Here is a 26,865-nt window from a genome sequence, read left to right on the forward strand (position 1 = left end):
CCCAAATCTTTCTTCATGCTAAGAATGCACTATTATGTGCTTTTGTTGTGCCAACATAAAAGACATTGGGTAAGATGTCAGTAGGTGATATGATCTTAGGGGACACTGCCATTGACCCAAATGACTTTATGCAGCACTAGACTGTGTTCATTTCCTGCGAATGGCTCCTTATCTCACTTGGAATGAAATCCATGGATTTTTCCCAGGCTGCACGAAGTATAGCCTACTTTTCGGCCTTTCCTTCTACACTCCTCTCTGCAGATTCAACCCCATCCTCTGGTCCTGGGTCTGCTCTTCAAACACAGGTGCTCCTGAGCTAGGCCTATCTCTGGATCCTTCTAATACTTCTGCTGTAGTTCAGAGGCTCACACTACCCCATGGAGGTAGCTCTACCCCAGCTACTCTCTGACCCTGCATTATTTCCTATTGCTTGCACCACTGTCTGAAAATTCATTGCATGTGCATATTTTGAATGTACTTGTTCCTTTGTCCCATGGGATGTCATCTTCTGGATGGCAAAAGCCAGAAGATGTTTGATATGTCTTAGTTGACTCATTGGTTCCTGGTGCTCTGATGAATTAGAGGAGACACATGGACTGAATTCAAAGCAGACAGCCCAGAATGGCCAGTTCAGCTCTTGTTCCATGGATCCCCTGTAGCAGGAAGCTGATGCTTTCCCCAAGTGGTCAGGGTAGAAAGAGAACCAAGTCATGGGGCTCTCACATCCCCTACACAGTGTGAGCACACAGCACGGCTCTTATCAAGAGCAATGGGGAAATCGACAAGGCCAGAACAATAAGAAGCCAGTGAACTGCACAGACCTGAATTAACCCACAGCTAACATTTGTTTTCGACTCTCTATAATGATCTCACTTTCTCTTCTGATTGAGTAGTGATGCTGGGTACCTCACAGGGTGGGCACGAGGATGGAATGGGCCCACACTTGTGTATTTGGCTTGCTTCCTGGACATTGTGAAATGTCACAGAAATCAGCTGTGGTTATGGTTGATGATGTTACGATTTCTTCACTATCGCTACCTATCCTCCTGGTTTCCCTCTTAAAACAAGATGCACATGGTAGGGAAGAGAGGGGGAGGGAACAGAGAGGGAGAAAAGGAGAGAGAGAGAGAGAGAGAGAGAGAGAGAGAGAGAGAGAGAGAGAGAGAGAACATCTTCATCACGCACCATGCTATGTGTCAGACACTGTTCTGAGGTCATGGGTGTTACTGCATTTAACCCTCCAAGTATCTACAAGGCAAGTACAACCAACCACTAGTCATTATTTTGCAGGTGAGGAATCGGAGGTAGAGAGAGGCAATCGGCTCAATTTGGCCATTGTGTCATAGGCTGGTAGTGGTCGCCTTGTCTTCATTGTACTTCTTACCTAGGCTCTGAGTTTACTCACTGCTGTCTGGAAGGAAAAAGAGCCAAACTGTCCTGGACCATGTGTGGAGGGAATACCAGTCTGGACTCCATGCCATCTGGCAGACCTCCTGTGTCTCTGATGGACACTGTGAGGTATAGGGAGTGTGGTTTATTCCTGCAGCCCCCACAGTGGAGTTAGGGCATCCTGGGTGCTCCTCCTTTACTTCATGGACTCTCTCTAAATTATACAAGTACAGCTCCAACCGAGGGTCAATCTAGAAAACAGGCCCACATTCCATGCCACCCAGCCTCCCTCCCTGCAGCTAGTCTCTCATGGTCTCCGTGCAGTCACACTCACTGCTACATTGTAGCGTTGCAGCCCTCTAAGTTTATCTCAGGCAACTCTGCTGTTCTTGTCTTCAAGTGTGGCCACAGGATGCCAGAAAGTCAATTCTCTCCACGGTTTCAATGTACCCCAGTCCCAATTGTGGGTTTCCCCGACTCTTTTTTCTTTTTAATTAGTATGCAAATTTATATTCATTTTTGATAAATGGTAAAATTATGTGTATAACAAAGACTTGTTTTAAAACAAAATTCTTAATGACTTTCTATCAACATTTCTGCTTTTCTTCTTTTATGTTGTTAGTACAGTTTGGATTATGAAGGGTTAAACTCGAATTCTACTTATTGTTACTCTAAGGATGACTTTTGAGGAAAAAGGCTTCTTAGCTCAGAACCTCTGAAAACAAATTAAAATCCTCCTTAGAGGAAAACTGCTTCAGGACCATGGAAAGTTCCCAGCCTGCATGCTCCCCAAAGCCAGGACCAGGAAGCCTTTCAATATACAGTTCTTGTGGTCCTGATGCTGTGGTCCTCCATCTCTGCACTCCTTTTAAAAAAGGGCCGCACTTCCTGTGCTTACTGTGTGTGAAGTCTGGGTAAGCCTGATGTCCACTATCTTTTCCTGCCCTCACTGACTGGAGGGAAAGCAATGGCTTGCAGGAAGGGACACTTGCAGGACAGCTAGACTCGAGTGCACGGTGTGGCAGAAGCCACAGGAGACCCTGCCACCCAGGTAGAAGGAAGGAGAGAACTGACTCCTGAAAGTCCACTGACTTTCACCTGAGCTTACATGAACAGAATAAAGATGTGGTACCTGCATGCCCTCATTCACACACATGCCGCACGCTAAATCAAATATAAAAATTGAGCAAAGTATTGAGAGACAACAACATTTTGTTGTCCATCAGTCAGGGGAACTTTGTTAAAGCATCCTTGTTAAGTGCATAAGCCTTCTCTCCCAGGTTTATGTGCCGTCGACCTGTCTCTTTCCTACAAGCGCTCGATCTGGCTCCATGGCAGTTGTAAGATAATTGAGGGTCATGGTGGAAGGGTGTTCCAGACAGGGGAAGAACTTATGCAAAAACCCCGAGGCAGGAAGGGGCTAAAAATGTTGGTGGTACAGGAAGTGGGCCAGTGTAGTCAGATTCCCTCGAGCCTAGAGGGTGGAGACAGCGGCAGAAGATGATCCCTGTGGGGCAGAACAGGAGCTTGGATTTGAACTCTTTTGGTCTTTAGGCTGGCTTCTATATCACCTGGCTAGTCTCTTCCCCCACTGCCCAGTACAGGTGTGTAGAAAGAGAGAAGCCGGGCCCAGCCCAGCAGAGCAGAGCATTGCTGTCTTCAGCACCCTTTGTTTCAGGCGCCTTAGACTACAAACGCTAACACCTCACTGCCTCCAGGAGCAATAGGAAAAAAAAATCAGAAAATAGAGAGGGAGAGGACAAATCATCTCTTCCAACCCCTGCTGAGCATGCAGAGTGAGGGACATATGGAAATTAATATATTCGGCTCTGATAACACGGTTTTCCTCGGCGTTTTGATTAAACGCCGACGGTTATTAAATACCCTCCTCCTCCGTGCTCAGCTCCGAAAGCCAGTGTTGCTTTTCATTCTGAACTCTGATGAACTGTCGCGCGCTGCTCACACACCTCAGCTGAGCCTCAGTCCGCTCGCTGCAGGCTGGCATCGGAGGGGAATGGAGAAAATCGATATGAGATGTCAGGCGGGAGGTCAGAACGCGGGCCTCCCCGGTCGGCAGGCTCTGGGGCGGGTGGCTTTGGAACAAAGGGAGGTGTGCCCCAAAGAAGGTCAGCCTTTTGGCCCAGTAAGGGAAATGAATCTATTTCTTCTTAATTAGATTACCAGGGCTGGTGCCTTGCAACGAAGAGCTGGGCCAGGCTGGGGTGGGTAATGGGCAGCTTTGATGAAGGCTTGGAATGTACCCACTAGCTCCTGGGTCTCCCTAGGGACTGCGCTCAGGACTTTGATCTTGTAGGGGTGGCTGGAGGGAGGAGCAGACTCTGGGGGCTCTTGGGCAGGTATCCTGAGAGACTTCCTGCTTCTGTGTACAGGATGGTCCTTTCCTATACTCCTCCTACTCCTTGGTCTTTACATTTCAGCTCAGCGACCATTGCCTTGTAAGGTTCCCCACGACGCTAGCTGTCAGTGCAATGCTTCATGCCACTCAGGAAACCGGTGATGCTCTAGGTGTTCGTGATCCTCTAACAGAGGCAGGTGTCTTTGCCCTTCCATGTGCTTCGTTTTCTCTGTCAACTTGACTGGTCACAGGTGCTCAGCTGCTTGGTCTGACATTCTGGTGTTTCTCCTAGGGTGTTTTGGGATACGTTTAACATTTAAATCAATAGCCTGAATAAATATGAATTTGGAGGAGCCTCATCCAATAAGGTGAAGGCTTGCTCGAAAGAAAGGATTGGTCCTCTTGTGAGTGGCAGAGCCTCTCTCCACCTGACTGGTTTGGGGTTGCAGTGATTGCCCGTTGCGGTCGAATTGAGACTCTTGGCTCATCAGCCCGGTGGCACGTGGGTAAGACCGTCCCCTCTCCCAGAAATTTAGCTTGCTGGCTGCAGATCTCAGGATTCAGTCTTTATATGTGAGCCAGTTTCTAATAATAAATCTCTTTATGCACGCCACCTGCCATTCCCCTGCTCTGTTAGACCTTGGCTAATACAGCGAGCTCCGAGAGACAGAGAAGTACTGCTTTTGCTCACCCTAGAGTCTCCAGAGTTGGATGTAGTGCCTAGCATATGGCATGTACTCGGTGAATCTGAATAGTGAGTAATGGGGCCTCCTGTATCTGGTAAAAGGGTAGGGGTTCTAAGCACCTTACAGCGACAGGCCTGGGGGCGGGGTTCAGAGGAGGATGGGAGCCATTCTGGATGCCGTCTATTGCTCTCCTGTCACGATCAGAAGATGCCAGCACTGTCTTATTCAGGTTACCAACAGTGTGAATCTCTCTGCCCACATGCCCTGTGGGGGATGTGGGGCTCAGGAAGATTACCTGAGGTCACATGGGTACCAAGTGCCAGAGTTCAGCTCTCCTACCCAAGTACTGTTCTAAACCATTCTCATTTAAAAACCTTCTAAAGCCTTGTCCATTCTCCAGTTTGAGTGCTGGGCTCAGCCGGCCAGTCAGTCCACAGTCTGTTCTTCCGCATTCAGGACTCATGTGGGCCTGCCTGACTTTAAAGCCCACTGCCACACTGGCTGTGATGGCATCACAGCTTCTTGTCACCCCCCCAACCCCCGCCTCAGGAGTATCTGTAGGTCAGGGTCCCTCCTACCTTGTTCCATATTCACTTACCAGAGAGAACCTGTCCCTCCCAGAGAGCTCAGGTTACCCTACACTCAGCAGGTCCCAAACAGAACACAAATGCTTCATGCCTAATAAGACTTCTGGTAGCCTCCATCCCATATACAATTCATGTCAATCATTGGGTGTGTCTTCCTCCCCCGTTCCCCTAACCCTGCATTTATCCTACCCTGCTGCTACCATACCATGGTTCTCAACCTTTGGGTCACAACTCCTCGGCGGGGGGTCACATATCAGATATTCTGCATATCAGTTAAACAGTAGCAAAATTACAGTTTTAAAGTAGCAATGAAAGTAATTCTGTGGTTGGGGGGTCAGCACAACATAAGGTTAAGTTAAAGAGTCGCAGCACTAAAAAGTTTGAGAACTTTTCCTCATCTCCTTTGTATCTCCACTACCCAACCCCTCACAGTCCGCAAATCTGGGTAACTCTGCTGTCGAGACCAATCTGGAATTCTCTGCTGCTGACCACGACACCCCGTTTCCTTGTCACCACCCCCCTTTAGCAGTCTCTTCACTGTTTCCCCAGGGCCGTTCTTCCTCCCCATCGCAGTGAGTGACCTCCACAGAGAATTCAGATCAGATCCCACTGCTCAGCCCTTGCTGGCAGGGTTCTCTCTGCATCTGTGTGCTTCCAACTTGAACATGGGGCTTCCCCTTCTCAGGAACAATAAAGGTGGGGCTGACTCCCCAGTCAGCCTAACACTTGTGATTTCTTTAGTCCCAGTGTTAAATGAGATGGAACCCTTCCAGGGCCCCCCTCCTCCCACATGTCAGAGGCCAGGGCACCTCTCCCCCAGGGCCCTTGTGCTGGGTACTCACACTTGGTGTGCCTGTCACACAGGGCGGATGCCCGCATGTCGCACAGCCGGATTGTCCCCTTGCTGCTGCTGTATACAAAGGTGTTGCAGTGATGGGGGTGAAACTCGGCTGCCGTGATCACCTCTGTGAGCTCCTCCATGTTGGCTGGCTTGATGTCCACGATATCTGGCACAGACGAGTAAAGGAAGGACAAGGAGAAGCGGGGAGAGCCTGGGGCATGAGCGGCCCTTGCTGTGAGCGCTATGGGAGCATTTACTGCCTGCAGGGGCATCTCACTGGGAGGCCATTAGCAGAAAAGCAGGCAGCAGTCATTTCTGGCAGCTGAGGCTCAGGGACATTAAGGGATGGGGGCTACCCCATAGTCAGTGGTAGCATTAGAACTTAGGTCTAAGCTGGGTGTGGTGGCCCATGACTCTAATTGCTGAACTCAGGAAGCTGCAGCAAGAGGATTGCTGCGAGTTCCAGGCTAGCCTGGGCCACACTGTGAAACATTGTCTCAATGAACTCAAGTTTCCTGACTCCTGGATTCTATTTCATCCTCTGTGATGTGTAGAGGATGAACTCACACTTGGCCAGGAGATCACTTGAGAGTGTCTCCCACTCTAGAGCAATAGCTAAAAATCCAGCCAGGCCCGCTGTAGCCAAACTATTGATTTTGAACTCTTTCTGGGATCTCGGGGCTGCAAATCCTCTTCCGTGAACTATCCATAGAGCCATAGCAGCTGCCACTCAGTGAAGGGTCATTAAAATGTCTCTCAGGATGCATATCCCGAACTTTGTCTCATTTAATCCTTACAACAATATTACGAAGAGCACTTTTACACCCGTTTTCAGGGCTGGGAGTGGAGGCTGTGTGAGCATTCAAGAGGTTTCCACACGAGCCGTGGTTAATGGGCTGGGGAGAGAGACACTCAGCAGGTGAAGGTGCTTGCTGCTAAGCCTGCTTGAGCTGAGTTTGATCTCTGGGACCCATGGGTAGGAGGAGACAATTAACTTCCACAAAGTGTATTCTGACTTCCACAGGCAGGCAGAGAAACACGTTCACTACTCACCTACACACATTCTATCTATCTATCTATCTATCTATCTATCTATCTATCTATCTATCTATCATCTATCTCTATAGATATAGAGGTAGAGGTAGATGTATATACATACATATAATACATACATACATACATATCCAGGTGCAAAGCCTGGGAGATTTTAGAATTGCCCAGATTATCTCAGGCCTTTTAGTCTCCATAAGCTATAATTTGCTAGGGCTGGGGTTTTGGGTGGGAGCTTAAGTGTCAGAAAGAAATCATCTATGTGGAGTGAGGGTTTGGGATAATGTGGGGTATACTCAGTTTTAGCCTGCAGGTTCCCACCTCCCCACTCTCCAGTATATCCCTTTGTAATATATATATATTTATTTATACACACACATATATCACACATACACATATATGCACACACATATGTGTATATATACATATATGCACACACGTACACACATATGCACATTTGAGGCTATATCCTTGTATATCAGAATGAAACATTTAGGCTTATGTTTATAAAGGCAATTCAGTGGAGATAAAAACAAATTCTTTCCAAGGATGTATAGCAGAAGTGAAGGAATGAGTTTGCATATGCCCTGTCATATCCTGGCTGGAGCTGAGGTTCTGTCTGGGGACCAGCTGTACCTTGTCATGTGGATATTGGGGTGCAGCAGACCTGCATTTCAGCGACTCTACTATTCATGGGCCGCCTTTTTCATGCTTGCCCCCATAACCAGTTTTTTTTTTTTTAAAAAAAAACTTATCATGTTTTTCTTTAGATTGCCTCACTTTTCATCTCAGCTAAGTAGTCAGCCAATATTCATGAAGGGACGGGTTTAATCATCTACACGAAAATGAACACACAGTGATTAAAATGAAAATGTGTGGGCCAGAAATCTTTGTGCCACGGTTTGGGAAAAAAAAAAAACACGCTGCATGAACGAACAGTAGCTCAACACAGGCCATCCTAGAGATGCTTCTGCCTAAGCAAGCGACACAGCTCCCTCTTTGGCATGGAGACAGACACAAACAGGCAATAAGCTCATATTTTGACCCCTAGTAGCACCAATTAGGTAGCCATGTACAAACCAATGTAGACACGTACTAGCAAACAGCACCTAGGTTCCTGCTAGATCTGTTGCCACATGGGATTTGTTTCAAGGGCTTTGTACAGGGTTGTGCCTCTTGCTATTTGATTTATCTTAGGCATCCCGTTGCATTCTTTCTAAAGTTAGTATGAGCCTGTGCTAACATCACCTTTTGGCACATTTTCATCTACCAAAACCAGATGCAAAGATTACTTGGTTCAGCAGGGCGTGCACAATCCTGGATTAACAAAACACTACCTCTCAAATAAGCCTCTGCATTTGGGACACACACCTGGAGCACCCAAACAGTTTGGGAGGGGCTGCAGCTCTGATGTGCTTTCTGGCTGCTAAGCTGCTCCTTGGCTTGGCATCGCTGGATAGGATAAGCAGAGAGGATCCTGTTCAGTCGCTCCCTACCCCACGGTGCCAGCAAGCATGTTTTCCTTCTTCCAAAGTAAGGGGGAAAAATCTGGTGTCAGCTTTCCCAGCCTCTGTAAGTATAGCTCAGCAAACAAGCTGCACTGGGAGGGATCTTCACTGTGTGGGAGAGGGAGGTGCTACAGCCACAGCTATTTTTTTCTACCTAAAAATAAAGCCCCAAAGTCAGAAGATGAGAAAACAAAGTGCCTAAGCACATCTGCGCCTCCAGGAGCATCCTGCCACCATCGAGGACATCTTCCTGGAGCAGAGTCCAGTTGATCTGCCTTTGTCCACTGTTTCCAGATCCGTCCTGCCTCCCACCCACCCCTCATCTGAAGCCACTTGATTTGTCTCCAGGATCTGAGTCTCCCTCCTACAGCGCTTGGGTTTGACTCAGGTTTGGTCAAGGGAAGAAGCCATGATTCTATTCCTTTTTAGCACAACCGTAGCTGTTGTTTACCGAGTGCTGAGCTTGCCTGGACTAAGCGTCTTATAGTCTCATTTGTCCTTCATTCCAGGCAGACAAAGTCAGTGCCATTAATAATCCTAATTTACAGCTGACAAAATAGGGGAAATAAATTTTTCTCTCTAATGAGAACAACCTTTTGTTTTTTAAATCTGTTCTTTATCATTTTTATCCATGTATTTATTACATTTTGGTGACTTTGACCCCATCCTCCTTTGTCTCCCTCTGGCTCCTATCAACCTCTCATCTTCATCTTTTTTTGGAGACAGGGTTTCTCTGTGTAGCTTTGGTGGTCCTGGAACTAGCTCTGTAGGCCAGGCTGGCCTTGAACTTAGAGATCTGCCTGTCTCTGCCTCCCCAGTGCTGGGATTATAGAGGTGCACCACCAATGCCCACCCTTCACCCTTTCTTTATGTTCCTTTTCCATAATCATATGCTTTTGGTTTTTGTTTATTTTTTTGAGACCCAATGAGCTTACCTGGAACCATCTGTGTGACTGTGGCCTTACATTATTTATTTTGAGTGTGTGTATGTGCACACATGTGCCAAGGTGTGCAAAGGACATTGGTGCAGCTGGTTTTTTCCCTTCCACTGCGTGGATCCTGGGGATTGAACTCAGGTCATCAGTCTTGGTGGCAAGAGTTTTGCTGAGACATTTAGCTGACCTCTGAGATAAATTTCTTAGGGTCGGATATGGGATAGAGCTGGGATTTGCACTCAGGCTTGTGCAAGGATTCTTTACTGAAGCCACACAGCGTCCTGGGAAGAATGGCCCCACCCAACCAGTTTCCCTGAGTGGGTTTGTCTGACTCTAGAGGAACAATGACTAGCTACTGTGTGTGTGTGTATGTGTGTGTGTGTGTGTGTGTGTGTGAGAGAGAGAGAGAGAGAGAGAGAGAGAGAGAGAGAGAGAGAGATATGGAGATCTACCTCCTTCAAATTTTGTCCCTGAAAACTTACCAACTACATTTCCACGATGGTATTTTCCAGAACAAGAACTTTTATGTCCTATGCTATAACTGATTTGCTTGAACTAGATGTTGGGAGAAAAATCTGACAAGGGCTTTCATGTCCTATTTTCCAAGGGAGGACTTTGCTGAATTCTTGAAACGTGTGAGAGAGTCTGGCTGGCAAAATTTGCTGTCTTCTGAGGAAGGCAGGAGGAAACTCACACCGATGCCCGGAAACCCAGGCCATTGCTCTCTCCGGTTCCAAAGGGAGATGTGTGGCTTCAGCTCACAAGGTTCCCCCTTCATACTGGGAAGGAGAGAGAAAGGCGCTAAGCAATGCGAGGAGCCCTGTATTACTGGAAAGTGGAATGATGTATTTTGACAGTCAATTTTCTCCATCTGATCCTTCTGAGCACTCTATCCACATTATTTCCCTGTTGTTCCAAAGAACTAAACAGCAAAAGATATCACAGAGCGCGTGCCTAATATCCAACCCAGACAGCCAACAGATTGCCATTAAATTAACCCTGGGGCCTGACAGGTCTGCTCTTTTTGACCCCAACTGCTTGGGGGTATTCCTTATTAATGCTAAACCCAGGCAAATTACCTCTACTAACAAAAGGGGTTAATCTGGCTCTTATGGGGGGGGGACTCTGGAGACAGCTCTGAGGATGAGATGGGGCATAGCCAGCCTGGCAGCTGAGCTCCATGCTCACAAGGCAGAAGGCAGGAAGGTGAGGGCACTACTGTGCCAGGCAGTTGCCTAAGGCATCATTGAAAGTAATAATTGAAGACATCGGGAGGTCACCCCTTCAGGGAGTTGCTTTGAACAAATAAGCAGCCCAAGCCATAAATTACAGCAGCAGTAGGATGAGGGGGCGGATGGGATCAGGACTGGGTGGCGAAGGGAGTGGGGAGCCTTTCACTCACTTCCGTCATCCACGTTCGGAAGACCCAAGCTCTCTATACCTGTCCTTCCCCTGCCTCCCGTCAATGGCAAATTTGTGAAAGATTGACAGCAACCTAAATAAATATGCAGAATCACATGATAAAGTGAACTTTAAGAAACCTGCTATTAAATTATTTCTGCAGTGAAACGTATAAGTATGTAAAAAAAAAATCCGCACTGTATACAAAATTCTACTCTAGGAACCTAATGCCATTTAAGCCTGTATCTGAAAGGGATGAGGTGCAAAGCAGGAGGGACATGGAGCTGCTTGTGGGGAGCTGTCTGTGAGGGGGCATCTGTGAGTGGTTTGTCTTTCTATATCCATACCAGTCTCCCATTTTTATTCAATGAAATGGTAAGATTTTAGAGTATAATAATATTTAAGACAGATTTTATGCTGATCATATATCAGGTTAGGAAAATTGGATATAAAATACATACTACAGTCTGGTCGTTTAAGAACATATGATGAAGAAGGGCATAAGAACTAGACAGGAAAGCCAGCCACATCTTGCAGAGAGAACAGAACAGGTCCCAAAGTCAGAGAGAGCATCACCTGTGAGCAACTGGAGTCCACTCATCTACTAATTCCATGACATTCCTGAGGATGAACAATGTGCTGGTGATCTGTTGGGTACAGTGGATAGGCTGGTGACCAAAGCAGGAACAATCCCCATCTGCAGGGTCTATAATAAGGGGGCTGTGGCTGACAGACAAGGTAAATCAGTTGCCTTAAACAGTGCTCACTGGAAAGCAGAAAGGGAAGGAGGGCCTCTTTTTCTCATTCTCTTTTCCCCTCTCTGTGTCTGTGTGAATGTGTGTGTGTATGTAGTGGGGGGTGAGAGGTGGAGTATTCCAGGCTGAATAGAAGAAAGGCTCCTCAAGACTTTGAATTTCTTAGTTTTTTTCTCCTGCTACCTTCTCCCCCTTAACCAATACAGCTGAATTAGCTGGCGTCCTCACAACTGAGAGGCAAAATCAGTGGTGAGGTTATTGGTTATTTGATTTCATTTTCCAAGACCTCTACCATGACTGTGTCCTATTAAACCAAGAAAATAACCTTTGCTTAGAGTCGTTCCTGAGAGCTGAGACATGCCCCGAGCTCTGAGGGTAGAATTCAAGAAAACACTGATAAATACCATGTTTGGAACAAACGTGGCTGGGAGACAACTTTCATTTCTTCTGTTTAACTGAGAGAACTTGAGAAAGTTACTTTATCTCTCTGGGGTTCAATTTATTTGCCTTCAGATGAATAGAATCCTATTAACAACCTCTAAGGATTTTAATTATTAGAAGAGATAATGGAGAGAAATTATTTAAATCATTTTCATATTGGACAGAATCCCGTTTTCTAAAGGAAGTACACATATCCAAGAAAACCATTTTCAGGCAGTGTCTTGGGGCCAAAGTGGCTGTCCACACGTGCCTCTGTCTCATTGCACTGATTATTTTGATACTGACAACTATTTTCCTCAAGCCCTGGCTAAACCAGGCAGGAACGAGAAAGTTGAGGAAGATCCTTTGCAGAGTCATTACACACATATAGGACATGCTACATTTACTGGTCAAGGTTACTGGATTTTCAAAGCAGCTGAGGCTGCCTACATGCTATAGAAAGTCTTCAGTTCTAAAGTGGGGAAATAGTTGAATGTTGGCTTTGAACTCTGAGCCTATTACAGTTGTACCCCCTTTTAGGGGACACATGTTATCATGCGATCTTTGCTTTTTTTTTTTAAGATTCAAATTTGAAGCAATGATCACAAAGCGCCTGATTTTGTCAGCTAAAATCACTGGTAAGGCATTGGTGATATCTGAAGCAGGCTTCAGGGAATAGACATCCCTTAGGAGCTTAAAAAACCAATGTATCCATGAAGTATTTACCAAGTGCCAGTTTCAGGCTGAGGGGCTGACAGAGATGTATGATGTCACAGTAAGTCTACAGGCTGCTCCACAAGACATTTGATGCAAAACCCTTTATGACTGGGGAGTTCTTGAGAGCCCCACACCGCAGAGTCTTCTCCATACATGTCAACAAGCCCAGAATTGTGTTTAAAAAAGAATTCATAATCCAAGATTCTCTTCAGGCATTGTTTCTGTCTGTCCAGCTGCTGGGACTTTTCCTGTCTATGCATCACGGAGGAGACATGCCACATAGTATGTGTTTGGTTCATTGGCATGGCTGAATATAGATTTTACTGTATCAGATGACTTGGAGACAGGCTGATAAAATTTTAAACCTCAGATCTGATCAGTTATAGAATCTCAGATGATCTTGAACATAGAAACTCATGCATACAGAGGAAAAGTTTCTGGGTATGGTGGCATATACTAGTAATGTTGGCTTCCAGGAGGCCAAGGCATTGAGAGACTGAGTGCCAGGCCAGCCTGGGCTATGCAGTGAGACCCTGTATCAGTAAAGTAAAATAAAGAAAGATGAAGGAACTCCACGAGATGGCATGTATCTGTAACACACTTGGTGTTTCATATAGGCTCAAAAACCCCTTAGATTTGTCTTCCCTCAAAGGCTCTCTGTGTGTGTCTATCTGTCTAACACTTACTTTGATGGCTTTGGGGATTGCTAGCATTGTTAAATTGACCTTGGGATTCCCCTTCCCCTGTTTCAGATTAGTCTCAGTTATAAGGGATATTCTTCTTAGAAAGTTGGAAGACAAAAGGAAGAAAGTGATGTGCACAGGCCCGGTCATTTACCCACTTACTCCACCTCAGTGTAGCCATGAAGGGATTTTATAGATAAAACTGAAGACCCCTAATCAGTTGAATGTAAGTTAATAAGAAAGGAGACTATGTAATGTGGGTCTGTTTGGAAGGCATTTATTTACTTATTTTGAAAGAGGCATTTTCTATGTAGCCCTGGCTATCCTTGAACTCATTTTGTATATAAGACTTGTCTCAAACTCAGAGATCTTCTCACCTCTGCCTCCCAAGTGCTGGCTTAAAGGTGTGCATCCCATGCATGGCCTAGCTGAAAGACACTGAATAGTGAGCTCAGGGCTGCAAAGTCCTGGGCTTGAGCCTCGCCCTGCATGGACTAGGATTGTCGGCACAGGGAGTTAAGGTGGGAAGATCAGAAACTCAAGATCAACTTTCGCTGCAGAGCGAGTTTGAGGCCAGCCCCTGCTAAGGGCGGTCCACTAGGAGAAACCTCAGACCGTCCTTGAGACCTGACATGTCTTCCATTTCTGTTGATCACTCCCCAGTCTTCCTTCCTGACTGCTGCCTGTGGACCCCCTTCAGCTCATGCCTGCAGGGTTCTGCCTGCTTGTGGTTTTCCATCCCCGACTCCATATCTTAAACATGGACGGCCCTTGCCTGGCCAGCCTTACACCTCCAAGAACAACACACTGGCAAAGGTCCATCACTAGTGTCTTAACCACACTCCTTCCCAGCACTCATCTTTTTTCTGCCTTCACCCCAGTTCTGTTCATCCCAGTTCTCCAAGTGAACTCAATCCCATTCACCTCCCCGACTACAGGCCATGATACAGGGGAGCTGGACTCTGTGTGTCATCTCAGTTTGCTTAGGAAGTGCTCGGCAATGCTATGGCATTTACGTGACTCATTTTTGAGACTTGGGGGGGGGTCTCTTCTAAGCTTCTTTACTTTTTCAAGAGCAGAAAGTCCATGGTAGTCACCATGGGTCAATGGATCAAGTCACCAAGCTGGTGGAGTGTGAATTCTATAACCTTTGGTTGTCTGAGGAGAGGAAAGTACAAGACAGTACAGCAGAAAGAAAAGTAGGTTGAGAATAGGCTCTCCAGAATAATAACTGCCACGCATGGAACCTTCACCCTACACTAGGTAATTCAGAAGATCGTTCATGCAACCTTCACAATGACCTCCTGAGACAGGTATCTTACTATTTCTATTAATTAATGACAGAATTGAGGGATGGAGAGATCTCAAATGACCAATCAAGATTATGCACATTTGGGAGACAGTTCTGGGTTCAGGTCTAATGCAGTCCTCAGTCCTGAGTCAGGTGGGGAGTGCACACCTGTAACCCCAGAATTTCAGGAGGCTGATGCAGGAGGATCTCTGAAGTGGGATCCCATCTCAAACAGATAAACAGTGCAGACACAGCTCAATGGCTAGGCTACCACCCTGCTCTGTGGGAACTGAGCAGTCCAAGAGAGGCATAGAGCCCAACTCCTGTTGTCTGTCCCAACTAGAAGAGGCCCAACAGGTACACCTCCGGAGGAGAGAGACTAGGTACCATAGAGGTAGCCTCTGAAATTGGGGCTTAGTGTCTACACAAATAAGGCAACTGGCATGAGAAAACCTTCCAGGGCGGCTTTCAACATGGGGGTGGGTGCTGCCTCAGCACAAGCAGGCTATGTGCCTGGCTTTTCATCAGAGAGATGCTCTTCAGGACCAGGGATACAGTTCAGTGGTGAAGCATTTACCTAGCATGCATAAAACTTGATCCCAGAACCAGAAAAGGGGGAGGTGTGATCTCATTTTATATAAAATGCCAGCCTAAAATTAATGTGTGCCTTTACTTGGTGTGGGACAATGGTCTGTATCTTGTCAATTACATTTTAAATAAATGCTGATTGGCCAGTAGCCAGGCAGGAAGTATAGGCGGGGTGACCAGGCAGGAAGTAGAGGTGGGGCAACGAGGTTTCTAGGAAGAGGAAAGTTTCTTCTGCAGTTGTGACTCAGTCACAGAAGAAACAAGATGTGACTTCCTCGATGAATAAGGTACCAAGCCACATAGATAACATAGACAAGAATAATGGGCTAATATAAGTTATAAGAGTTAATAAGAAGTCTGAGCTAATGGGACAATCATTTTATAACTAATGTTGACCTCTGTGTAATTTCTTTGGGACTTAACGACTGCGGGAACTGGGCAGGACAGAAACCTCAGACAACATTTGCTCCCATGGTGGGATGAAAGACATCTTAAGAAACAGGGAGTTGCTTCTGTGTCCTCCCCCAGGCTTGTGTAGCTCTGACCCTTTAATCTAAAAGAGAGACAACTGTCCACGATGTGACCAAGTGCTGTACTAGAAGCTAGAAATCACAGAGTTGAGGCTCTGTGTATCCTAGATTGGGCAAGGTGACAAACAAAACTACCTTATGAAGATGCTGGGATCAAGTAAAAAATATCCAGGTTTTTTTCTTTTAGAGGCATCCTTACACAAGGGGTATCCTTGCCTAAGCGCTCCAGTCTATGTCCAGGGATGGCCATCTGCACACACAAGGACCTTGGTGTGCACTAGGCAAATATCTCCACACCTCCTTGCCCAAGTTAGCTTATAGTCTCTCTCTGAATATCTCAATTCAATGGTCAGTTCCTTAGCAAAACCCTCTTCATTTTCTACTCCAAAACTGGTTTTTAAAAAATATATTTGAAGAATTAAATTATTTTTCTCTTACAGAGCTTGTCTCAGTTCACAATAAAATACACATTGGTGTTATTATTTGTATCATGTCATTCTGAAAATTAAATATTGTTTCTTTTTCTCTTTTCTTTTGTCGGGTTTAGTGCAGTACCTGGCACAAAACCTGGCTTCAATGTTTGCAATTTTAGAAGATAAAAAACTCATTGGTTGATCAATTCTGAGCTCTCCCGACCAACAAAGAATTCAAAGGAATCTGTGTATAACATGCTTTTCAAGAAGAAACAGTAACACGTGTGTGTGTGTGTGTTGGGAATGTGTGTTCTGCATGCATGCATGTGTGTGTGTCTAGGGTGCATGTATATGTGTGTTCAGGGTGCAAGTCTATGAAAAAACACGAAGTCAGAAAAGGTTATTGGCTGTCCTGATTTATCATTTTCTGCTGTATTCTCTTGAAACAAGTTCTCTCACTGAACCTGAAGCTCCCTACTTTGGCTAGGATAGTTGGCCAGCGAGCCCCTGAGATCTGCCTGTCTCTGTTGCCCCCAAACCCCAGAGCTGGGGTTATAGTCATGTGCAATTTTTAAGCTGGGGATTCAAACCCAGGTCCTCATGCATGTGCAGCAATTGTTCTTATCCACTGAACCATCTCCCCATTCCCAGAGAAGCAATGTGTTAGGAGCAAACTTTGCTTATTAAAGCCCAGGGGCACCTCTTGCTCTAGAAAATTACTAACCTAGAAATGGTGTCCTGACACATCAAGATCATTTTATTCACTTTAATAAAGGACCCATTATTTGGGATGGTCTGGGCGCCTGTGGATGGAGAGGACTTGTGGTCAGGTACCCAAAGGTTTAGGACGGGCATGCTCCTATCTGGTGCTAAATGCAAGACCCTAGACCTCAGACACTCTACAAATGGATGCTGATTAGATTATAAGGAGGAACATTTGATAAATATCACCCAAGTCTAGAGTAAAAAATGGAGTGTAGAATTGAAAGCAATCTAGATAATGACAGTAGAAATCACTGGTCATCTTCTCTAGTTGTTTTTTTATCTCTTCAACAGAAGCAAAACTTTTATCAGACTTTGTTATACTGATCTGTTGTGGAATATTTGATAACACTGTGACCCCCCGAGAATGTGTTAATAAAATCAATATTGGCCGAGGGGCGGAGTCAGTGACTAGTTGACAAGAATTAGCCATAGAGAGTACAGGAGATCCAGGAAGATGGATAGAGAGACACACAGGAAGGAGTAGGGAGGGCCTTAGAGATTTACAGTGTTTTGGTTTGGGATGGATGGAGAGACGTTCATTCTCTCTGAAACATGAAAAGAATGGTCAGCTGGTGGCTTCTCTGCCTCTCTGAGCTACCAGGTTTCCACCCCAATATCTGACTCCTCGGTCTTTTCTGGCGAACAGAACTATAGAGACTTAGTTAAAAACTACATTTGGTGGCAGCAGCAGAGTCAGTGCCAGCAGGAACAGAAATCCTGCCAGGCTGTGGCCTGATCAACGGAGCACTGACCATGGGGCAGCAGGCCCTACAGATGGTAGTTAAAATATCATTAGATTCAGGAGTAGCCACTAAGTCAACAGAAAATCAAGATGTTTGTTTACTCAGTAAGGCATTTCTTGAAACGTGTGTGTGTGTGTGTGTGTGTGTGTGTGTGTGTTTAAGAGGGGAGCCGGGGGAGTCAGTTTCACCATCTCACAGTCCTTTGGTAGCGTTCTTCCCTCCGGAGGACGAAGCAGAGAATGGGAGTCTGGGTAAAAAAAAAAAAATGCATGTTGTGAAAAGGTTGACAGTCAGAAAGTGGTGGGCCTGGGTGAGAGCTCTGTTCTTGTCAGACTCTAAATCCTGTGTTGTGAGCTGTGACATCAGTGCTGTGCTTGTGTGTCCCCAGACAGACTTCCTTGCTACTTGTCTTACTGAGTTAATTGTGGATGTATACTGTGTGATTTAAGTGGAATTTTTAGCATCTGTGACCTCACAGGATGCGAGTTTTCTGCCTCTACTGTTATGAAAATGGTCCATGTATTTCTACGAAGCATCTTGCCTGCCACCCCAGTCATCCCAAGCCATGCCCCTGCCTCTGGTCGATAAAAGGCATAAGGTGCTAAACAGGAGGTATTTAGGACAAGGGTTGTTCTTGATACTTTTCTGAGGATGTTGTGGAAGAGGGCCGCTGCCTGCTCCAGAGGTAGCTACACTTCAGTGCCGAGAGGCAAAAGGGCCTTGGTTTGCACACCTTCCTGCCTGGGGGCAGTCTGGCTGAAAGGCAATATATAGATATCAGTTATCATCACCCACATGATGACAGTGATTATTTTACATATGGCAGCGGTAAGGGTGAGCGCTAAGGTCTCATTTGTATGCCAGCATCTGGCAGGCTGTCACACATCTGCAGAAGAGAACCTAAATGGCACTATTAATATGTCCCCTTTGCATTCTCCCCAAGGCATCTGTCTCCCCAAATGCCTGAGAAAGTTCCTTTCCCTCTTGAAAGCCTGGAGGCAAAATTCAGAAAACATGCCACCTAGGCTGGGGAAGCATAAGCTCAGAGTGACAGCTGGCTGAGCCCAGGCAGATTCTTGGTTCTCGGAATAGATGTGAGGAGGGAAGGGCGACCGCCATCTACATTCATTCTATCCGCAGCTGCTCTGCCAGGAGAACTCTGCAGTCAGAGGCAGCTATTCTCCGGCCCACACAGTGTGTCATGTCTGTTCTGGGATCAATGAGAGCTATCCAGCCACAGTCCCAAAGACTAGTTCTCAGTGTCTCCAGATGTATCTCTGTGGTAGAACCTGGTTACGGACACCTTTCCTAAGAACCTTCATGGACTATAGGATGTCTCTGTGGTAGTGGCTAACGAGCTGTGTACCCTTGCACAAATATCCTTTCCATGTATGTGTGTGAGTTGTATCCCGTGTGGCTGTTGCTCTTCAGAGGACCCCCTACACCTCAAACAGACAGGATCTCCTCCAGGTCTATCACTTACCAATAGGCTAGGAAGGCTGGAGAGTGAGTGTATCTCTGCTTCTAGTGTTGGTATTATGAAAAAGCGCGGCCACATCTCGTTTCTTTTCCCTGAGTTCTGGGGAATCAAACTCAGGTTCTCGCAATTACTGAGCAAGCACTTTACCAACAAACCCATTTCCTCAGCTCGGCTTTAACACTTTGCAAGTTAAATTTCCAAGCTAGACTTCCTAGTGAGGAGTCTCCTATAGGTCTGCTCTGACCACTGACGATGATGGCCCTCTCGCTACGCACAGTAGCTTTCAGGTACAGAATGCTGTGAATGCATTGGAATACAGCAACGGGTCATTCGGGGCTCCCGTTCTCAGGAAAACGACAATTCCCATTGGGGCAAACTAAAAAAACCACACACGCGAAAACATTTCAAGTTCCGGTGAGCATGATGAGGACAGCAAGGATACAGCCACTTGGGTCCTGATGGGGGCCTAGTCTCTGTAGAGACGGTAGATTCGACTGAGGCTGGAATCAAGAACTCTGGGGACACATTTCCAGACGAGGGGACAGCAGGTGCAGAAAGAGGAAGAGCAAAGCTTAGCTGGGAATGGAAACATGGTTCTCTGGTTGGAGCAGAGTGGGTGAGGCAAGAGCGACATGACAGGTGTCAGAGGCAGTCAGGCCCAGATGGTGTGGAGTCTTCTAGACCCCGGGAAACGACTTAGAGTTTCCAGTTCACTGGAAAGTTACGGGAGTGTTAGGTGCACAGTCAGGATGTCGTGTGGGTCACACGGTAACTGATAGGCAGGGCATGTGTGCTAAAGGAGAGGAATCAGGCACCCATAGAGGAAAGAGACAAGGGTGGCCCGTGTCAGTGAGTATAGGCAGGAGCGGGGATGGAAGCATCTCAGCTGTCCGAGGTTCACTGTGGACAGCTCGGGGATGAGCGGGGCTGGGATGGCAGAAGCCGGCAACTGAAGAACCAAGGTTGATTGGGAGCCAGAACTCAACTCCCTGAGGGCTGAGAGCATGAACTGAGTTGGGAACTAGAATTAAGAGTCAGGTTTAGGATGGACTGGATGGTCACACCCTTGACCAGTGGCTCTCAACCTTCCTAATGCCAGGACACTTTAATACAGCTCCTCATGTTGTGGTGACCCTTAAACCATAAAATCATTTTCATTGTTACTTCATAACTGTAATTTTGCTACTGTTATGAACAGTGTAAATAGCTGAGTTTTCTGATGGTCCTGGGGGTCATGACCCATAGGTTGAGATCAGTTTTTATCAGTAAATGCAAGATGAGTATAATGAGGTCAAACACTGGCCTCACACAGACACTCAGGAGTTGTTTTGACTTTTCCCAGTTTGAGTTAAGTGGAAGATAATAACACTTATAGTTTTTGTTTTGTTTGAGGTGCTGGCATCAAACCTGGTGTCTTGGACCTATATCCTCAGTCTCATTAGGACTGTCATGTCAAGCTGCTTTGGGCCCATTATTCACTGTGTAAATAAATGATTTTAAGTTACATTCCAGAGCTAGCGCTGCTGCTGTGCCCACAATTTAAGATTTTCCTTCAAAGTTGCCAGGCATTTCCATTTTGATGTTTTTTTTCCTTACCTCTTTCTCCCCTGCCCACTCCTACCTGGATACCCTTGAGTCAGACCAATAGGCTATTGGCTTGGAAGGAAAGGATACTAAAACTCTGATTGGTTATCTCAAAGTTCCACAGATTAATCCTCAGGTCATCAGCAGACATGTAGGTCTCGTAGTCGCTGTTGACAGATATGGAGTTGATGTGGTATGTGTGCGCATTGGCAAACACTCTTCGTGGGGTGGCCTCCACCATCAGGTCCATGGGTCTCAGGACGGGCACCTAGGATATGAGAGAGGCACAGTGCTCAGGACAGAAGTCTCTTTTTGGTAGGAAATGGGTCATGCTGTGCCCTTACTACCACACAGTAAGTCACAACCCTGAAGCCAAGAGTGACAGAAGCCAGCTGCCATTCTTACCACATTCTGGGCCTTGCAGATGTTGACATCTGGCACTGGGAGATAGGGGATGGTGACATTACATCTTTATAAACTTGAAACACTTCCCCAGCGCCCTTCAGGGGGACTTGAATCCCATTGTGGGAACATAGTCTTCTAAGCTCTCACTCCCAGTCTGTTCCCCCCCCCCTTTTTTTTTTTAATTTAAACACTTTATTTTTTGAAATATGAGTGCTGTTTACATCATTTCCACCTGCTCCTGCCCCATCTTCACTTTGTCTCAAATTCATGACCTCTTCTTTGGCTATTATTGCTACACACACACACACACACACACACACACACACACACAAATATGTATTCATATACATGTGCACATTTACACACATACACCCAACCTTCTGAGTCCATTTAGTGTTGGTAGTATGTACGTTCTTTCTTTTTTTTTTTTTTTTTTTTTGGTTTTTCGAGACAGGGTTTCTCTGTGGTTTTGGAGCCTGTCCTGGAACTAGCTCTTGTAGACCAGGCTGGTCTCGAACTCACAGAGATCCGCCTGCCTCTGCCTCCCGAGTGCTGGGATTAAAGGCGTGCGCCACCACCGCCCGGCCCGTTCTTTCTTTTTTTAAACAGGAAATCCATTCAGGAAGGCGATTGTGGGAAAAATCTTAGAAATCTGTCATTTAGCTTCAACCTCCATTCATCTTTCTTGTGTTTTTACATCTTGCCCCCAGTGGCCTGGGTCCCCTCCTAGTTTTACTTTTAACCTTTACGGGACACTTGTAGGAAAGCCTTCCACCACCTAAGACTCTAGTGACCCCAAATGAGCCAATAGCATACAAATGCTTGGTGCATCCTGGTTGGCCATGGGGCATCTTTGTTTATGCCAATTGTCCACAAGTACGAATTAGCTAGTGTCACATTCAAACTGGCCCCCATTTGGACAGTAAATTATCTGGTCATGCTTCTGAAATTTAGAAGGTATTCTGGAAGTGTTTACTGAAGGACTGAGGAGAGCAATGTCGGCAAGCGTTTTCTTCATGGTGGGCTGGGGAGCTAGGCCACACAGAAAGAGAGAGTTCTCTCAGGAAAATGTGAACAAAGACACACTCTTCTAAAAGACCCAAACAAGCTAAACTACAGAGCACAGCAGAGCTCTTAAATAGAAACAAAGAGACAAAGAGCCACAAAGATCTTCTCCTCCCTCACAAAGACTCTTGGAGGAGCCCTTGCTGGCATGACAACAGGGGTTAGATTAAGACTAGCTTCTGGATGAACATCACCCCAGGATGCAAGGAGAGGGGGCCCTAAACCCATTGGTAGTCACCTGACAGCACAAGGCATAGTGGGTCTTGAGAGGCTTCCTGAGACTGGGTGAGTGGGTGGGGACATGAAAGAGGAGTGTGAGTTCCCCAGGTCAGCAGAAAGGGGGTTGAAGCCGGGATGGTGATAGAGCCCACTGTGAGAACAAAGGTGACAGGGTAGATTGGGGGTGATCTACAAGAAGGGGCTCTGTCTACATCAAGAAGGTTGAAATAATGAATGTGTTTGTGATGACCTAGATATGAGCAAGATCAAGCTTTGATCAGACCTTTCAGGAGGTACAGGGGGGCTGAGCTCCAGCTTTCACAGGTAGGTGTGCACAAGTGAACACCCACTGAGGGCTTGTGTGAGCTGAGGTTTCACAATGGATAAAACTAAGCTTCCCCCATGAACTTGGCTCTGAACTAGCTACTGAAGCATCAGTGCCTGGCCAGGCACTCTTCACATAGACCCCCCAGATAATTCTTTCAACAGCTGTGAAACAGGTACTCGCACACAGTAGGATTACAAGCAGGAAGCAGAGGCCAAGTTACTGCCCCGGGGTGGCCCAGATATGAGAAGGCACAGATGGGATTTGATCTCAGGACCCATCTGACTACAAAGATGAGAGTTCTTTCCTCATCTACACTGGGCAGGAACACTGCACAAGGCGGGGACTGGCTATTGCTTTGTTAGTGACCTGGATAAATAGCCCAGGAGCTTGTAAAGAGAGGCATTATGGATGTCACACCACACTGTGTGCATGATGTCACCACAGGCATCGCCAGTTTTTACAGTAAATGGACAGAGCATCTATTTTGTGTGTTTTCACGGCACCTACACTTTTACAGTTGATCATAAGGATGCTCACACTTTAGAGCCTTTCAGTGCTCCCCCAGAGAGGCTTGAATGCCACCCAGGCACCAGGGCCCAGGACACTGGGATCTGTCAGGCTTCCATGAAATCCTTGCCCTCTAACCTGGTCCTTCATGTCTGCACTGGGTCTGCAGATTGCTCCTGTGGCTGTGTCTGATGCAGAAGAGAGCGTGACAACAGGATAAAGAGGCATTTCAAAGTAGTAGCTGCCAGCCCAGGGCTGCTGCCTAATGTGATGAGCCTGGTTGCTAATGCAGGCTGACACAATCCATGATGGGTCGTCTAATGGGGAAGGGCTCAGAGCAGGTGTCTGGGGATAGAGCTCTCTGATGCTCTGCATAGATAAAGGGTGTAGGTGTGTGTGTGTGTGCGTGCGTGCGTGTGTGCACGCATGCATGGGTGTTTGCATGTGTATGTATGTCTGTGTATGTATGCATGACTATATGTGTGTGTGTGGGGGGGCTCCCTGAATCATTCTTATGTTCAGGTAAAAAGCTTGTCCTCTGTCCATGATTGTGTCATAAGGAGGACCCTCTGCAGTTCAGGAAGGACCAGATGGGCAGATTAGACAGCCATGTTGGGACCATGATTCCCGCATGGTCTGATTATTCCTTTTGGGACCATGCGGGGAGAAGAGCAAGGCATGATTTCAAGAGTGACAGGCGATATTTGGGCTTGCTTTGGTGAGTACTGTTCTGGCAGCCTTCCTGTGCTGTGAGCCAGCCAGGGTGTTCAGAACCCCAGGAGTCAACTCCACCCCATCCATGATCCCATTCTGCTTCCCTGGAGCCAGCCTTGGAAGGGGCTCTATTTACCATCCTATATATAGGGAAGGATGCAGCCCAGTGTCGCAGAGAGAGAGGCCTTGAACCTGTGACCTGCCTGCCTTAGCCTCCGGGTGCTGGAATCATGAGCAAATGCCCAGCCAGGCCTGGCACCACTTAACTCAGCTGAAGCTTTCATCGGAGGCTTCCTGGCAGCTGCGGAGGTGCTGCACCTGGAGTGACCCAAGCTGGGATGCAGCAGTGTCCTCTCTAGGTCAGCCTGCATCCCTCCTCCTCTGCTCAGGTCCAGTGTCTTCCTGAGGCTGCTTGTGCATATGAGTATTCTCACACACTCGTGTGCGTGATACTGGGAGAGACCAACGCAATCCCATTTTTTCCCGGATACTTGGCATCTGGCTATTATATCCACTGATGGATTTCCCTGGGGACGAGGGGCAGCCTGTGTCTGACCTGTCATATAGGCTTACAGAGAGCCACTCTAGTCAATTTCCCTTTCTAGTGATACCCTCTTAGACAGACCTTCTGTGAACAGCCCACATTAAGTTACACCCCCATATCTACTGCCTGGAATGTTTTAAACACTTAAGCCAGTTATCAGTGGATGATCTTATCTTCATGATCCCCAAGGGGCAGATAAGAAAGGTGCAGCACAGAATGGTTGAGCAATTAATCTAAAGTCACACAGCTGGTCCGAGGCAGAGTAAAGAGACGTGTACTCCTTGGATCAGGAGTCAGTCTGACTCTCTGTCCTCCTGGTTCTGTACAAGGCTGCACGGATACTCGAGGAAGGGGTGCTGAGCTGTACTGGAGTTCAGTGGGAACTTCTTAGGAGGTATCTCCTAGGGAGGTGGTGGCAGACTCAGAAAGGAGAGGATGCTGACACAGATGGACTAGAAGGGGGGCTATGGGGGAGTGTGTGTGCTCCTGAGAGTTGGGCCATTAGCTTAATTAGTCACTCAACAAACACAATTAGATCTCTTCTCTTTATCAGGTATGCCTCAGGGCAGACACAGTCAAGTTTGCTTCTGTGGAGTGTCTGTCTGTCTGTCTCTCTTTCTCTCTCTTATGCTATATGACATGACTTCTCCAGGAAGGCATCTCTGAGGGGTGCCATGTGAGCAGATGCCAGAAGGGCATGAGGCAGGGGGGACCCATGGATGCAGATGCACCAAGGCTGAAGGACATGAGGCAGGGGGACCCGTGGATGCAGATGCACCAAGGCTGAAGCATGTGCAAGGCATCAGAGAACCATGAGATTGGAGAGGATGCGATGAGCAGTGAGGAGCTGGAGAAGATGCCACAGTCAGGGTGAGGACGCTCAGGAAGCTGGGAGGAGCAGTCCTTCTCACACTGCTGAGGAGCCTCTATTCTCATTGTTATGAAACCTTGAACAATACGGACGCTTGTCCAATTATCAAACCCACCTGGGGGGGGGTAGAGTCTGGCATGATGTACCCACCATTAAAGGGTAATTCAGTGTAACAAACCAAATCGAGTCTGCACAAAGACTGTCAAATAAAATAAGCCACTAACAAATTAAATTACTCTCCATTTTTGGTGGGAAGAATGCCAGTCAGTCATTTTTCATTTAAAAAATTATGCATCTTAATTCCATTTTTAAACATGAAAAGGAGCATTAAGAGGCCTCGTGGGCTGTCTCTGATGTCACGTCCCTTCTGGTCCTCAGAGAACCGATGGAGCATCAAGCCTCACTCTGGTCAAAGCCTTGTTTCCTCTGTGAATTGGTGGGTGGGTTGGGGAAGCAGGAGGGACAGGTTGGCTCGGCTTCTGATGACATATCAGAGCTGTTGTTTCCAGAATGAACCTGCCAATCAACAGCACCCCGCCAAACCCCCCTCCCCCCCAGGAATCCTATCCAAATAATATAATTTTTTAGATTTTCCTGCTCACACCCTTCAACAGCCTCAATATGGCCCTAATTTCTTCTTTTATAGGCTTTGCTGTATAGACTGAAATAAGCCCCCAGAACAAAACCCCTTCGGACCAAGTCAGGCTTTGTGCTTCAGGATATTAAATAATCCTGTCATTTGACATATACTTATTAAGTGCCAATCACTGCACCAGGCAATATGTGTACAGAGTGAACAAAACAGATTATACTGTGGAACTGGGGGTGCAATAGGAAAGAAAGACATTCATGTCTCAGGCAAGTGTATTGTTACAGACTGTCACTCACTCCACACTGACTTTTCATGAGAGAGAGAAAGAAAAAACAACAAGGTTCCCAATTTAGATTAGGGGATCAGGTAAGCTGCTTGGAAAGAAGGGAGAAGCTCACTCTCTCCAGAGCACCCCAGTTCTTAAGTCAGTTGGTCTTTTGGGGGACTTTGACTCGGCCATTAGGTGATGTCTGGAGACAGCTCTCGGGTAGCTGAGGGGATACTCCTGGCATTAGTGAGCAGAAGCCAGGGATGTTGCTAAACACTGCACAGTAGACACAACCATCACAGAGAATTATCCAGGCTAGAATGCCAGTGGTTCTGAAATGGAGAAGCAGAACTCTTGAGGAAGCCCTTCTGAGATACAGTATAAGCTGGGCAGACAGAGGAAAACCTGTGTCAGCTTACAACAGGCTGTAGAAGCTTCAGCTCAGGCCTGGGGACAGAAACCAGTGAGGGTCCACATGCTCTGTATGTGCAAAGTCCTGGCGTCAATTTCCATACATGTGCATACATATATGCACACATTCCTAACACTTACTTATATATACCTGTCTATGTATCTACACGTATTACCTATATCCTATAGATCCACTTCTATCCATCTATCTATCTATCT

At 46.7% G+C, this 26,865-nt stretch overlaps 1 protein-coding gene across 3 annotated transcripts in view; it reads right to left on the reverse strand.

The window, feature by feature from the left end:
- Window positions 1-26,865, reverse strand: part of Ppp2r2b (protein phosphatase 2 regulatory subunit Bbeta) — a 248,686-nt gene that overhangs the window by 32,818 nt on the left and 189,003 nt on the right. For all 3 annotated transcript variants that reach the window (XM_050163446.1, XM_050163439.1, XM_050163453.1), the window contains 2 exons: window positions 20,813-20,990; window positions 5,861-6,025 (listed from right to left, as the gene is read on the reverse strand). In XM_050163446.1, coding sequence (XP_050019403.1) covers window positions 5,861-6,025; window positions 20,813-20,990 — 343 coding nt within the window. The remainder of the gene's footprint in view (window positions 1-5,860; window positions 6,026-20,812; window positions 20,991-26,865) is intronic.

This window comes from Alexandromys fortis, unplaced genomic scaffold, assembly GCF_014885135.2.
Source record: "Alexandromys fortis isolate MF-2015 unplaced genomic scaffold, M_Fortis_MF-2015_v1.1 scaffold_17, whole genome shotgun sequence".
Lineage (NCBI taxonomy): Eukaryota > Metazoa > Chordata > Mammalia > Rodentia > Cricetidae > Alexandromys > Alexandromys fortis.